This window comes from Arvicanthis niloticus, chromosome 30, assembly GCF_011762505.2.
Source record: "Arvicanthis niloticus isolate mArvNil1 chromosome 30, mArvNil1.pat.X, whole genome shotgun sequence".
Classification (NCBI taxonomy): Eukaryota; Metazoa; Chordata; class Mammalia; order Rodentia; family Muridae; genus Arvicanthis; species Arvicanthis niloticus.
The window spans coordinates 21,478,238-21,494,500 of record NC_133438.1 but is presented as its reverse complement, the minus strand read 5'-3'; the positions used below and the strand labels follow the sequence as shown (position 1 = coordinate 21,494,500).

The 16,263-nt window shown below is 41.8% G+C and overlaps 1 protein-coding gene across 3 annotated transcripts in view; it reads right to left on the bottom strand.

The window, feature by feature from the left end:
* Nucleotides 1-16,263, bottom strand: part of Map3k5 (mitogen-activated protein kinase kinase kinase 5) — a 193,292-nt gene that overhangs the window by 61,892 nt on the left and 115,137 nt on the right. For all 3 annotated transcript variants that reach the window (XM_076928058.1, XM_076928060.1, XM_076928059.1), the window contains 3 exons: nt 12,799-12,906; nt 3,999-4,048; nt 1,424-1,519 (listed from right to left, as the gene is read on the bottom strand). In XM_076928058.1, the coding sequence (XP_076784173.1) occupies nt 1,424-1,519; nt 3,999-4,048; nt 12,799-12,906 (254 nt within the window). The remainder of the gene's footprint in view (nt 1-1,423; nt 1,520-3,998; nt 4,049-12,798; nt 12,907-16,263) is intronic.

Sequence of the window (16,263 nt, the reverse complement as noted above, 5' to 3'; positions counted from 1 at the left end):
TGAAAACAATTTTCATATAATAGATTTTGATTTGATCATGCTTTCCTCCTCCTCCAATTCTCCCCCCCCCCCGCCCCCCCAGTCCAAGACAGACAAGGCTGGCCTTGAACTCACAAATCTGACTACTTCTGCCTCCCAAGTGCTGGGATTAAAGGTGTGCACCCCCATGCCTGGCTCTCCTCTCCCGGTTCTTATCCTCCATTCCTAGTGAACATTTCTTAGATGTCAATGCAATTAAAGCAAAACAAAATCCCAAGATTGATTGGGATAATAATAAACTTAGAGTAAGGTTATATTTCCCGATGAGTTGGAAACAAGGAGGAAATGTAAGCAAAAGAACTCTAAAAAAAACAGCTTTAAAGTTAGCACCCAAGCTGAAGACACACATCAGCCACTGAGGGAACACTTTCCAGAATGCTCATCTTAGCAGAACATATGACAGGGATGGCCAACTCTACGTGTCCGGAGCATGGATCCGGACCTGCATGTGTCTGGGTCAAGGCCCCAGTCTTATCCTTATTGGCCATACGGTTTTAAGGTGGTTACCTCTCAACAAGTTTTATTTCTTTTTCTTCTTTCACCAATGACGGTAATCATACATATCTACTAGGAGTTCACCAAGGATTAATAAAACGGATGCTACGTCAGGGATGAGAATCAAGATAAAAGCAAATCACTGACCACTGAGCCAGCATATCAGTCATTTATTGTGGAGGTTATCTGAAAAGAGAACATTCCTCAATAAAATGCAAATCCAGACTGGCTTTCACCTACGCTCTGTCTTTTAAGTGGTCATCTTCTCTAGCACACTGTCCATTACTGTGGTCTAAGGGGACGTGGAATATTTAACTAAGAGGATAATGCAAACATATAGTGAAGTTCATAGATTTGGGGGTGGGTGGGTTATCGCCTTTACTGGTATAGATCAGATTCCAGGCTATGCAGCCACCAGAGAATCCAGTATAAGCCTAAAGTGGGGCTCAGATGTTTCTTATTTATGTTCACCAGAAAGTTCTATAGGGGACAGGGTGGCAGTTGCAGACAGCAATGAGTTTACACTAAAGAATTTGATCATGGAAAATTTGGCACTCATTTCTAATAAGTAAGTATTTTTAAAAATGAGGCACCGTATTAAACAATGAACCCGCTGGTTGATGTTTTGTGTAAAATACACTGTGATTAGGCAAAGGCTTGATTTGACAAACAGAACCCCCAAATCCGATGTCACATGCTTACAAAGCAAAACTCAAATAACATGTGTGTACAACTGCCTTGCTGTGTTTAGTATAACCGACTCATGTTTGTGTGTGTGTGTGTGTGTGTGTGTAACCGCCTTACCATTCAGAAGCCACTCGTTTTATTTTACTTGAAAGCGGCGATCAAGTGAAAATAGCCTGTTTGACACACAACGACAGATGCGTACCTTTTACAATGAAGTTCTGTGCAGAAGTAGATTTGGAAATCATCAGAATTGTGAAGCACATAAAGGAAACAGCATCGTTCTTCAAACTTGGAGATACTGAAACAAACAAACAAAACCCCCACATTATTCAGACAAGCATCATCACTCCCACATACCTCTAATGAAAAATAAGCACTTTTTATATCTAATCGGCCACAGCATTACTGCCATGTACAAAGAACGCTTTCAAGACTGATAGTCCCCATACCATAATACAAACATTATGCATAATTCCTCCTCATCTTTGCACAGCAGGGCTTCTCGGCTGTGCTAAACACATACATGTGCCACATGCTGGGTCTGGTATGGAAATAAGTCCTATCTGGTATAGCACTGACCCAAGCTGACATGGGAGCGCACATACCAACTAGCTGCCTAGCCTCAGTGATTCTAGGCCTACGGGAGATGCCTCCAGAGCTGGGAAGAGAATTCATACAGGGAGCAAAGGCATTGCACTAGCTGTAGAGATTTTAAAGGAGCGAAGCAATGAGGACCAGCACTTGCACTGGGCATAGCAAGTGCGTTACTTTAGACCAACATGAAGCGTTTGAGTTTGGTAAGTGAGGCCATGGTGACTTGCGCCAGCAGCTGGCCCATGTTTTCTGCAATGGGCTTGAGAGTAAAATATTTTAGGTTGTACAGGCGAAACCCCTCAGTTCTGCTATTAGAGCATGGAAGCCTTTGCTGCAAATGAGGCTGCTGTCCAACAAAACTTTATTGATTAAAACAAGCAATGGTCCCTATTTGGTCCCTGAACGTAACTTCTCAGGTCGGATGCAGCCACCTTTGGGTTTCTTCATTTCGGAATGCATAGCTTCATTTGGTTCTTGGAAAATGGTTTTCCTATGTGCCTTAGGGTGACTTCACACTCACTACAAGTCCAGAGTGACCCTGAACTCACGCTTTTTTTTTTTTTTTTTTTTTTTGCCCTGGCCTCCTGAGTACAAGGATTACCTGTGTGTGCCACACCATGCCTAGATTTTATTATTTTCCAAGATTTAAAAAGATTCTAGTCACCATCTAAGGTCAGGCGAGCCCTCTCCCGCCCTAGCTATACTGTTTCTGCTGCAGAGAGAAGACTTCGCGCTTCTCTACTCTAAATGTGTTTCTAGTAAGCTATCGCTCATCTCACACCACACTGCCACTGGTTGATAAAATGCCTGTTCCTCCTTCTCACCTGCCTGCAAATTATTCGAGAGGACTGCCTAGTTTCACCACCTTTTATATCTTTAGCAGACTAGAACTCAATACTGTACACAACTGGTGCTCAATAAATGCCACTGACTTGAGCTGGGCACATGGGTGACACCAGGCAAAATGCTGACCTAGTTGGGTTGTTCCTTAGTTTGTCACCCTTTCTTTACAGAGGAGGAAGCTAGGTAAAGGTGGCCGTCTTTGAAGTCACAGAGCAGAACTCAAGTTTCCCAACACGTAAAGCAGAGATCCCCACATGAAGGCATGCTGTATACGTACTGTGAGTCACAAGAGCTGTAAGGAAGGGCTGCCAGGCCTAATTAACAAGAGCTAATTCATTGTAAAACAGATCTGATGAGGCGAAATGCATAGCAACCACACTGAATGGATTGCTGAAGAAGGCAGCAGCAAGTAGGGAGTACCTTGCTAACGAGTGATTTAGGGATCGCATATTAAGAGTGTGAAGCTTTGAGAAGGTATTGATTGGAAAGACATGAGTCAGCCGCTTCATCTCGCTTGCTTCTATTCGGTCACTCATGAGGTAACAGGTAGTTCTACACGGGAAACTAAAATTATCTGTGACTCACTGCTCTGCCAAACAAAACCAACTACGATCCTTGCAAAAGCAACAGGATATTGCACAAGCGGCCTGCAGAAGTCTGTTGTCTCTCATTTCCATCATGTTGGGGACAAACAGTAGTAAACAGAATTTGGTTTGAACGCTGAATGAGTCTAGAAGCCCAGGCTTCCAGATGACAAAGTTTCAAACTCTTAACCGCTGACAACGGATTCTGACAGATGACCTTATTTCTAATTCCCAGGAGAGAGCATTTTTTTTTTTTTTCCTTTCTGAGCTACTGGCATTATGACAAGATTTTAGAACTGAACTGGTTTGTCACTGTGACTTCACACACATAATTGCATCAACAGTGACCTTGGGGGAAAATTTAATGAATTTCCTATTTGTATGTCATCATTAGTTCGAGTTCCAGGGTGTAGCCTAGTAGATGTCCTGCAGAGCTTGGATCCAGAGATTATTAGTTCCTGGTAACATAAAGGTCAGGGAGCCATCTTATAGCCTTAACCAACAGGTCAGTCAGCAGGAGAGGACGCTACATGGCTCCCTATCAGCCTCATGTTGACTCTAGAGCACAGTTCACATTTACTCCGGAGTCACAAGTTCAAGGCTCCACGATGGTGAGGTGCTGTTCATGTCAGGGCAGAGAGGCTGAAGGCCTGAAATGTTTTTCAAATTTAAGTTATGACTTAATTTAATAAAATATGCTTTGAATAGCTCAGAAGCATGTCTTCTAGGTACACCAAATAGATGAAGGGAACTTACCTCACACCCCTGACAGAGGAAGCACTGAAGTTCCACTCGTGTATACCTTTCTGAAACACAGGAGAAGATGAGCAACAAGAAATGGGGAAAAAAATAAAAAAATCATTAAATTTTATTATTTTTAATATCAAAGTCATTTTCCCGATGTCTAATTCCTCATGAGTAAAGCATCTGACTGAGGTGGCAATTCATCCTGAACCCACAAGGGTTAATAATTTCTATACTCCAAGACAACAGCTGTCAAAAAGCCCGGAAGAATGACAGTCATTAAATTTGAAACCTTAATTTTAGTCGTAACTATTGTGCTTTAATTTTGAGTAAAAAATAGAACAAAATAAAACAACAACAAACCAGTCCGTGATCAAGGTAAATCTGACTGCTATAGTGAGTAAGCTCACTTTCTTTTGGTATAACTGCCGATTGCTGTCCTTGCATTTGTGTGTTTGAATACACATGTATGGGGTTTGTAAAGCACACATGTGAAATGCATGTGGAGGCCACAGGACAACCTCAGGTGTCCTGATTTCTCTATTGGTGTGGAGCCCCAGGGGCAGCTGTTTCCACCTCTCCAGGTTTGGGAGTGCGGGTGCAGGCATCACACTCCTGGGGGTTTTTAATGTTGTTTTTGAGAATGGAACTCAACGCCCATGCTTGTATGGAGCATGTTATTGACCGAGCTATCTCCCCAGACTTAGCACATATTTTCTGAGAAGGAAAAACAATCTGAATAGAGTCTCTGTAATTACTTCTGAATTACCTTTTCCTTTCTGAAAGACAGACCTTATTGTATAGCCCATGCTGGCCATGAACTTGTCATTGTCCTGTCTCAGCTTCTTGACTGCTGGGATTCCAGAAGTTCACTGCCACAGCTTGGAGCTAAGTTTAGGTAAAAATTTCAACAAAACTTCTGTGCCTTTTTATTTTTCAGAAATTAACATGCGTGTGTGTGTGTGTGGGGGGTGGCTGTATATGCATGTAGAGTGTCCATTTCAGTTCAAAGAGATTATTACCTAATTTATGCAAAACTTAAGATGTTAATAATGTTTGGACATAAAATTTTGATTATTATGTGATACAAGGGTGACTCATAGAGTCCATGTTATAAAAACTAAAATTTTATCTCTCAATTATGACTAAAATATACCATAATTATTATCAAATAATTGTTCTTAGATTATTTTCCCTATACAAATGCTTAGGAATTTCAACATCTCCCAAACGGACATACGTGAACAGGATGACCTTTTTACCTTAGCCTACCTAACTGGTCTGGTATGGGACCTGCAGGCTAGTCCAGTTAGCCATGCCTTTTACCCTGCTTTCAGTTATTCCTCTTAGCAAAAGCTAATTCCAAGGTGCACACACCTTAACCACCCTGATCCCTGACTGAAGAAGGCTGCCAGATGCTCTGCCATCAACATCAGTTTGGGGTTTTATTCAGTTTTATATCAGCTTTATTCAGAACAACCACAGTTTTATTTTTTAAATCTTTCCCAAATAGCCTTATAAAAATGAACTGACAGGATTTAGTTTCTTTTTAAAATTGTCAATCAAATGCTGAATCTAACTGACTTCCTTTACAAAGCTCCAGGTGATTCTTCTTTGTGCAGGAGTCTGACAGCTAACTGGAGTTAACTTACCCATCTACAGAACTCTGGCTAATAACAATAACAACAACAATAATAATAACAATAATAATAGAAAAGTGGATAATTCTGAACTTACACTAGGCAGTGAAAAATGTCTCAAGCTCATCTACCAAACCAGTGACCTTCCATCTTGTGACTGACAACAGTGACAAGTCTTGTTAACTCACACCCATGCCGAAGCCTGTCTGGGATTCTTTAGATGTCTTCCCTGTTTGGTCTCTTCCTCCAATAAGGACAAAACTACCCTAATTATTTTCTTAACTATCCCCCCTGTAAAAATTATAATAGACATTGAAAAACCCCCAAATGTTTGGCCATGACATACATTAACTATAATTATAATTAATAGCATGATATGTAAAACAACCATGAAAGGAACCCATTTCCCACTCCTATGAGGTTGTGGTCTCAGCCTGGCTAATGAAACAGAGATTGAACTTTGTGGCTTTGAGGTGGTCTAGAACTCTTGGCAGAAGCAACTCAGAAACCTCCAATTTCTATTCACAGCTCCTAAATCTTTTCTAGGGCCATGCAACCAGGAGTGCAGACAGGACCTCTCAAGTTTGATTGAAACTACTCAAAGCCAGTGTTTAGTGCACCTTACTGGGATTGGAGCAAATTCTATTATCACAAGATCCAGGGATGGAGGACAGTGCAGAAAAGCCTACTGGAGAGCTGAGATGATGACTGGGTCACTAAAGCACTTACCCTGCAAACACAGACTGGAGTTTAACTCCTTAGAACCCATGTAAAGATGCCAGGGAGTGGCAAGTCCCATGCCATTCTATCACTGAGGAGGCAGAGGCAGGAGGATCCCTGAGCCCAGTAGTCAACCATTCTTCCTACCTGGTGAATGCAAGGCCATTCAGAGACCCTGCCTCAAAAGGGGTGAACAGCACTCATGAAAATGACACCTGAGGCTGTCCTCAGCCTTCACACACATGCATATATGCATGTGCACCGGGACGCATATATACATGTATGTGCACACATGCACTTGCACACATATGTGAACCAGTAAACACACAAAAATGTGTGTATTCATTTAAATAATAAAAAAGTAAGGCCACGTATAAAGTAACGGAGTACTAGGTGGCATCAAATTAAAACAGCAGTCTGCAGCCTCCACTCTCAGCCTCATATTGGCTTTTCATGTCTGTCAACCTGAGGTCAAAATGTCTACATAATATGTGACCCAGAAACTACGCTGCTGGCCTATGGCTAACTCACATACAATGCAGCCTTACCTCTGCAGTCTGCTACTGAGCTGTTGCCCAAGACCATGGTTGGGATCAGGAGTGAGGATGAAGGCAGAGCTGGAGGGGTGGCATGCAAAGCAGCCACTGAACATGACAGGCACAAACAGCTGTAAAGTGGTACTGGGAGAAGCCAAGGAGGGGTTCCTGAATAGACCAGACTGGTTTGGTAGGAAAAGAGCAGACTACTTCCTGGTATCTGGTTCCCCAAAGGCTGCTACTCTGCCTGGACACATTTCACTACAGTGCTCTTAAGTTCAAAGCCTAAACCACAGCCACTGCACTGGAGGAGGCCTGCCCTTCACTGCTAGTGGGACTCACCACAGGGAGGCACTGGTGAGCTGCAGAGTAAAGTACCAGGGTCCAGAGATGCTGAGCTGGAGTGATTAATTAAGCCCCAGCAGACCTCACACCATGGTTACCTATTTGAACCAGCACAAAGCACCATATTCTAGAAACTGATCCACCCCAAATCCTGTGCCCTGGCCAGGGCAGGAATAAGGACTGGGTGTTAACAATGAACGTGATAGCAATAATTTAATAATTACATTGTCAGATCTTATTGCTTACCTGAGGTAACAGGCATTCCTTCCTAGTCCCTCCTTCTCCCTAGCTAACAGTAGTGGCAAAAGGTTTTTGGCTTTGTAGTTGTTATTGTTGTCTGGGTTCTGCTGGGGCAGTGAATTTAGTCTAAACTGGCCGTAAGTTCAAGTTCCTTACAGGTGGCTGGCTTTTGTTATGAAGGTTTGGGCTGGATTCTCCTTTCTGGGATGCTGTCTGTATGAGGCAATGCCTGCAGTAGCTGTTTGCAACCGTGAGAAGACAGCCAGCAGCTTACAGAGAACTCAGCACAGAACTCTGATACAAAATCCCCCTCAGAAAGAATCCATCTCTGATTTTCTCAGGATAGGAAATACCATTTCCTTCTTGGTTGAGCTGTTTAACTTGGGAGTCACAGCCAAACATCATAAACGGGAGAGACTGACTACCTGGAACTGGGTAAGAATCCTTCACACAGTTTTCTTGGCCTCTCCACATGGCCACTGGCTAGGAGCTGAGGTGAGAGGACAGGCAGCTCTGGGTGTTAAAGGGTCCCTGCCAGCCACACTTGCGATTGAGAAGCCACACACAGGCCAAAAACCACAGGTGCTTACATTTCAACCCCAAAAGAGAAAGAGGGATTTCAAATAACCACATAAAATGTCCTGCATGTGGCTTCTCTTGATCTAGGTTTTTCTTCCATGGTACACGTGCAGATTTTCCTCAAGTTCTGAGCGGAAACAGCAAATGCCCACAGGGAACAGGTACAGGTGTGGGATTCGTTAACTGCGCCCCATAAAGTAAAATGGATTCTTCAAGAGTCCGGGGATTTGGACTGAATGAATGTCTATAGAGAATCAACTGGTAACCCAGAGGGACACTGGTCTGCAAAGGCTGACATTTTTTGAACATAGATGAAGATTGCAGGGGATGGGATACTACAGGTGCAGTCCACGCAGATCAGAAGACAGCAGAAGAACAAGAGGGATGGCTTAGGGGTTAGAGCACTTGCAGAGACTGCAGCCTCAGTTCTCAGCACCTACAGGATGTCTCACGGACATTTGTTTATAATAATGGTTCCAAGGGAGCTGAGACCCTCTTCTGATCTCTGTGGGCACCAAAAATACATACGTTGCACATACATGCAAGCAAGAAAAATAAAATAAACAAATATATATTTTTAAAGGCCACAGAAATATACAGTGGGTAACTCACAGCCTAAGCCAGTAACCCTTCCTCACATGCTCGCTTACGCTTTAACATATATATCTCTTAGCATACTGTAAAAAATGTCAGAAAGAATAACGACAGCCATGCCAGACCCACTTCACTTAACAGAGAACCCTTCCGAACGAGCAAACAAAACATCTAGTTGGAAGTAGTTCTGTTTCCAAAACTCTCTGGCTCACCGCTTGCTCTTTCCCCGTCTTCCAAAATCCATTGGCTCTGCACTCATGCTCGGGACCATGTTCATTGCTAATTCCTTTAGCTGCATTCTGTTCCAAGTGTCCCTGGGTAACCTTGCTCTTTCCGGCTAAGCCTCTGAAGATCTCTCCCAGTCTTGTTCTCCGTCCAGTGTAAGAACATCTACTTTACTACATCTACTTTAGAGTGTTGTAACTAAGGCACTGGACTTTAAGGCAATATGATTAGAACACACATAGAAGCACACTGATTATGCCCAGGGTTGCCTCTGAACAAACTATCTCTCTGTAGGTACTTGTAGGTCATCAGCTCCAAGTACCCAGGTCCAAAATGGAATTCCTCCAGCATTCACCTTCCCTTCTCAGCACCCTGCTGGTGTTACCACTCTCAGACCTTGAACCACTAACACTTAATATTTCCGTTTAGTTTCCTAATGACTGGTTGGGTCATAGATATTTTTTTTTCCCTTTTCTTTTTAGAAGACCCACCACTCTGCAGCTGCAACCCCCGTTTCCTGCACTAATTTCCCCAACTACTTTATTCCTGGATCTTTATAGCAGCCTTTTCCATTCCCCTCCAGGGTCTGAGATTCCCAAGCTCTTAAGTCAAGGTGAGACGTCTTAAGGTTACAGTGGTCACAGCATTGAAAAATGCTCTGTGCATTTAGCCCTGTGCTGAGGGATTCCCAGTAATTATCTCATGCACTCTCCTATAAGTTATTGTCTTTTTTTTTTTTTTTTTTTTTTTTTTTTTTTTTTTTCATATAAGGAAGCTACGGGAAGACTTACCCAGGCTGCCCAGATCACTCAGCAAGCAACAGGTAACACAGCCTTTTCACCTTGACAGCTGGCTGCTCTGTGTTACTCCTGTCCCTGCTACTCTTGCCAGCCCTTACACTTTTAAGTAGCTCCAATGGCAGCACATAACTAAATTCTCTTTCCTCACTCAGGAAACAAGTTGTGATTTTTATACCAACCTGCCTACCAATACCACCCCCTGCCCCCCCCCCCCCCCCCCCCCCCCCCCCCCCCCCGTCACCACCTCTCCGTGGTAAGCCAGAATGGCTCCTTACCACCCCTTAAACACCTCAGGCTCACATCTGCTTACACTATCGGTTGGACTTTGCTCTATTCTTCTGGTCTGAGGTCCTTCCTTTCCCTTTTCTCTTCTAGTCCTTCCCACAACCAAAGGCCAGACTCCAAGTCCTTTGAGAAGCTTCCCAAAGCCATCATGACAGAAGCCACTCAGAGGCAGGTGCACAGACATCCTTTTGAAAATGGACAATCATTGGGTGGCTTCCTGCTATCCAGCATGTAGCACGAATGCCACCCCATACCAGACTTAACATGACCAAATATATTCGAACATACAATAACTCAAGATATGAGGACAAAGAGAATCAGGGTGCTGCAGGGCAGCTGTCTGGTCTTTGTGACAGGTGACTTGCTGATGTTTGGATAGAGGTTATAGGATCTGGGCATGATTGACATCTGGCTTGTCCAAGCTGATGTGAACACCCCCAGAGCATTATTCTTCCTGCATTATAGACATGCTGTATGGCTGCACCTGCTTAGCTTCCAGCACTGGTGGTTCACACATGGGAGTCAGGTGGGACACAGCGGAAATCCCAGTTCTTGTCACCCAAAGGCTGAGGATCCAAGGTGCCATCCTTTGAAAACTATCATCCCCTGGAGTCCAACTTAGTCACAAAGTCAAGGAAATAATGATTCCTCACCAGTGACTGCAACTGAGACATTTGGATGCCCACAGCCCTTTGTTAAACTTGTTCTCAACCATGACTGCACATCAGAATCACAGCAATTTTCCTATCAATGGACCAACTGTGAACACTGCACAAAACATCACAACTTATAGTTATCCTGCGGGCTCACACGACAGGTAGCTCAATGTGTGTCCTAACGGATATTCACAATCGCCTGAATGACACACTCACATTGTTCAAAGAATAAAGCCAGGCTAAATTCTCAGGTGTTTTTTGTTGTTGTTGTTGTTGTTGTTGTTGTTTTTTGTTTTTGTTGTTGTTGCTGTTTTGTTTGTTTTGTTTTTGAGACAGGGTTTCTCTGTGTAGCCCTGGCTGTTCTGGAACTCACTCTGTAGACCAGGCTGGCCTCAAACTCAGAAATCCGCCTGCCTCTGCCTCCCAAGTACTGGGATTAAAGGTGTGTGCCACCACTGCCCAGCAAATTCTCAGGTCTTAAAAATAGGGGTCATCCCTAATTTAAAAAAGAAAGCAGTTATTTTATACTTGTTGTTATTATCCTTAAAATATTTGTGGTGTTCACTGGAATAAAGGGCTCTGTGATGTTCACTGTCTACATCACTTCATATAATTTTCAGAAAAAAGTGGGAGAGGGAAGGGTTTCCTTTAGCTCACGTTGGCCTGGAGTTCACCATGTGGCTTGAAGGTGGCCTTGAATTTATGATCTTTCTGCCTACACCTCCCAAGTCCTGGGATTACAGACACAGCAATAATGTCTGCTCACAACAATCTTTTGAGGTGGATGATGCTGTAATAATAATAATAATAATAATAATATAATGATAATTTAAAAAATAATAATAATAACCTTATCATCATCATCATCTTCCTTTGTACAGATAAGGACAATGCAGCTTAGGAAATCCATGTTGCATAAGAACAGTGATAAAAATCTAAATATATTCAAGTCTATTAACTTACAGTATTGCAAACTCATACAGAGTTCGTGTGATATTTTTACCTTGTCACCACTGTATACACCTGCAGGTTTCCCTCACTGGTTTAGCTGTCACTACTGTATACACCTGCAGGTCTCCTTCATTCGTCACCACTGTATATATCTGCAGGTTTCTCTCATTGGTTTGTCACCACTGTATACACCTGCAGGTCTCCCTCACTGGTTTACTGCCTCTGAGGGAGAAAGTAAGTTCCATGAGGGGAGTTTTGTTTATCTAGCATATCGTGCTTTCCCTAGTGTTTAACATAGTGCCTGGTTTGCCTGGCACAGAGTAAGTGCTCAGCAAACATCTGTTCCTGGAACAAATGCATGAGTCAGGCTTAACGAAAATGAAAAGAGTACTTTGGAAAACAATTATAACAAAAAAAAAATCCTTCAAATCAACTTTCCCCCAAGACTTCTCTAATATCCATGCTTTCCCTGGTTGCTTGGGCAGGTCCTGTATGTTTCCGTTTTTTAAGAGTAGTGGCGTGAGCATTAGAGCTGATAAAACCATGCCTGTAATCTCACTACTTGATGCTGAGGCAGGAGGATTGAAATTTCGAGGCCAGCCTAGCCTACATATTGAGACCCTGTCTCAAAACAAAGAAAAACAAAATCTGAATGAACTTCCCACATGTAAAGGTTGATCGCATGCTGCAAGGAACAGATAAAGGGGGGAGTCTGAGAACCCCCTGGAATCAAATGGAAGTGTATCTCCTACCTTATTTTATACAAACAACACTGAGTCAGTGCAAATCTGGAATTTAGCAGCTATTTAGATAAACATGCATTCAGACAAATGATGATTATAATGGGCCCAGTGCAAGCCTACAAGTGGCTCTATTCTAGCAGGCTTCCTAGAATTAAGAAACATGACATTTACAACATAAATGTTAAAAATATTATTTCTTTGGCATAACTTTGAAAAATTACCCCTCGGGGCATAACTTGGTTTACAGTATGAATTTCTAAAACAAGGAAATATGCCAATTTTTAGCACACAAGATAGTTATACCATCGATACTAAAAGTCTGAATTATACCAAGTATATCCTGCTGAAATTGATGAAATTCATGACCCCAAATTAGCCGTGTTTATCTTACAGCATGTACTTAAGCTGAGATAAACAGTCAAGCTATTTTTTGTAATTAACACTTTTACTGTGGTGAGATGAGAAGGGCAGAGGTCTCACCGTAACTGTACAGCTTACCTTGTCATCAGGGAGAACATGCCAAATAGATATTGTCTTCTCCTCCACTTCATTGTTGATAGACAGGTAAGAGGGCTGATAGATTTTGGTTGGCTCTAATATTAATACCTAGAAAAAAAATAAGGCAAAGAAGTTTGCATTAGCGACAACTACTACCATAAATCTAACACCAAGAGGAAGAGCCTATAGGTTCCACTGCTGTAGATAGCATCTTAACCTCGGATGGAAGCCCTAGGATCTTCTGAATATTTTGTGATATACACTTATCCCAAGGCCCAGCTTTTACTGCTAATTGACTCTAAGTCATATTTCAAGTGTCTTAGTTCAGTTTTCCAGGAGGACATAATAATTGTAAAAAGCTTCACTCGTATGACGACGGCTCTCATGAGACAGATGCTCGCTGCAAGTTCAAAGCCAGTCTAAGCTACACAGTGAGTTCCAGGTCAGCTTAGGCTATAACCCAAGACACACCTCATTCCCAAAACTTAGATGGATCATCATGTAATACAAACGCTATTTCTATTAAAGTAAATGTGTCAGTGGCAGAAATGTGATAAAGCATTTCTGTACACCCCAAAGGTTCTGTTTCTAAAAGGGGAATTTGAGATTCTCTGCCGTCACACTCTGTCGTAAGGAGGTGGAAGAATGGTTCTTGTAGCCATGAGAATGTATTTATAAATAATTGGAGATTTTGTTGGAAGAGGTTTATATATAAACCAAAGAATCAGATATAGCTATGTGAAATAATAAAAATCTTTGCATTGCCTTCAAGATAAAATTGGAATCATCAATAAGAAATATAAAATTTTCCCATATTTTAGAGATATCTGAAATACATGTTTGAAGACATCTTTAAAGTTAATTTTTAAAACAAAATTGAGGCAGGGTTGTGGGTATCCCAGGCTGACTTTGAATTTTGACCTTCTGATCATCTGAGTCCACCTTCCAGGTAGAGTACATGTCTGCACCACTGTTTAGGTGGTGCTGGGGACTGAACCAGAAACTCATGCATGCTAGGCAAGCATTTTACCAAGTGGACTTCATCTCTAGCCCCAAGACCTATATTTTTTTTAAGGCAGTCAAGAATGTTTAAAAAGAAGAAAGAAAAGGCATTACTTCATTATGGAGAAACTGGAATGGTTCTTTGTACTCTGCTGAGTAAAGTTACTTTCAGAAGCAATCATAAATTAATCATAAATCAAGCAGGCTTATCAGATAAAACTGCAGAAAAAAAATCCTTCCTGAGCTCTGTCATCAAGAAAATAACAAATTCCCAAACGAATTAAAACATGTGATGTGCCCTTCCATCCCTCCCTTGATCCTTTTGGCTGGGGCAGACACCTAGCTGGTCTGCTCCTGTAAAGATACCATATTCTGAGCCTTTCTAGAGGAGTCACTACACTCAGAGCAGCAGAATTTCAGGATCCCAGAGGCAGCCTGAGTCCCAGGAGTTTTTCCACCCAGGAGCTCAGGATCACAGAGACATCTGAACTCTAAGGAGTTCTGACACAAGCAAGATAACTGGAAAGACAGGCTTCAGTCAGAGACAGTGAGTGCAGGTACCAGAGATACCAAAGTTAAATCAGGAGCAAATAAACCATCTAAACAGTCCCATAACCCCTAAAGAAATAGAAAGTCTCCCTCCACACACACACACACACAAAGCCCAGGTTTTAGTGCAGAATTCTATCAGACCTTCAAGGAAGACCTAATACCAATTCTCTTCAAACTATTCCACAAAACAGAAACAGAAGGAACACTACCCAATTCATTCTATGAAGCTACAATCACACTCATATCTAAACTGCACAAAGACCCAACAAAGAAAAAGAACTTCAGACCAATCTCCCTTATGAATATCTATGCAAAAATACTCAATAAAATTCTTGCAAACCGAATCCAAGAACACATCAAAACAATCATCCATCATGATCAAGTAGGCTTTATCCCAGGAATGCAGGGATGGTTCAGTATTTTGAAATCCATCAATGTAATCCAGTATATAAACAAACTCAAAGAAAGAAACCACATGATCATCTCACTAGATGCTGAGAAAGCATTTGACAAAATTCAACATCCCTTCATGTTAAAAGTCTTGGAAAGATCAGGAATTCAAGGCCCATACCTAAACATAGCAAAAGCAATATACAGCAAGCCAGTAGCCAACATCAAACTAAATGGAGAGAAACTTGAAGCAATCCCACTAAGATCAGGGACTAGACAAGGCTGCCCACTCTCACCCTACCTATTTAATATAGTACTGGAAGTCCTAGCTAGATCAATTAGACAACAAAAGGAAGTCAAAGGGATACAAATAGGAAAGGAAGAAGTCAAAATTTCACTATTTGCAGATTATATGATAGTATACTTAAGTGAACCTAAAACTTCCACCAGAGAACTCCTAAACCTGATAAACAACTTCAGCAAAGTGGCTGGATATAAAATAAACTCAAACAAATCAGTAGCCTTCCTCTACTCGAAGGATAAATAGGCTGAGAAAGAAATTAGGGCAATGACACCCTTCACAATAGTCACAAATAATATAAAATACCTTGGTGTGAATCTAACCAAGCAAGTGAAAGATCTGTATGACAAGAACTTCAAGTCTCTGAAGAAAGAAATCAAAGAAGATCTCAGAACATGGAAAAATCTCCCATGCTCATGGATTGGCAGGATTAATATAGTAAAAATGGCCATCTTGCCAAAAGCAATCTACAGATTCAAGCAATCCCCATTAAAATCCCAACTCAATTCTTCACAGAGTTAGAGAAATTCTCAAATTCATTGGAATAACAAAAAAACCCAGGATAGCGAGAACCATTCTCAACAATTAAAGAACTTCTTGGGAAATCACCATCCCTGACCTCAAGCTGTACTACAGAGCAATAGTTATAAAAACTGTATGGCACTGGTACAGAGACAGGCAGGAAGATCAATGGAATAGAATTGAAGACCCAGAAATGAACCCACACACCTATGGTCACTTGATCTTTGACAAAGGAGCTAAAACCGTCCAGTGGAAAAAGGACAGCATTTTCAACAAATGGTGCTGGTTCAACTGGAGGTCAGCATTTAGAAGAATGCAAATTGATCCATTCTTATCTCCTTGTACAAAGCTCAAGTCCAAGTGGATAAAGGACCTTCACATAAAACCAGATACACTGAAACTAAGAGAAGAGAAGGTAGGGGAGACCCTCGAATACCTAGGCACAGGGGGAAAGTTCCTGAACAGAACACCAATGGCTTATGTTCTAAGAGCAAGAATTGACAAATGGGACCTCATAAAATTGCAAAGCTTCTGTAAGGCAAAGGACACTGTCAATAGGACAAAATGGTAACCAACAGGATGGGAAAAGATCTTTAACAATCCTACATCCAATAGAGGGCTAATATCCAATATATACACAAAGAACTCAAGAAGTTAGACTCCAGACAACCAAATAACCCTATTAAAAATGAGGTATA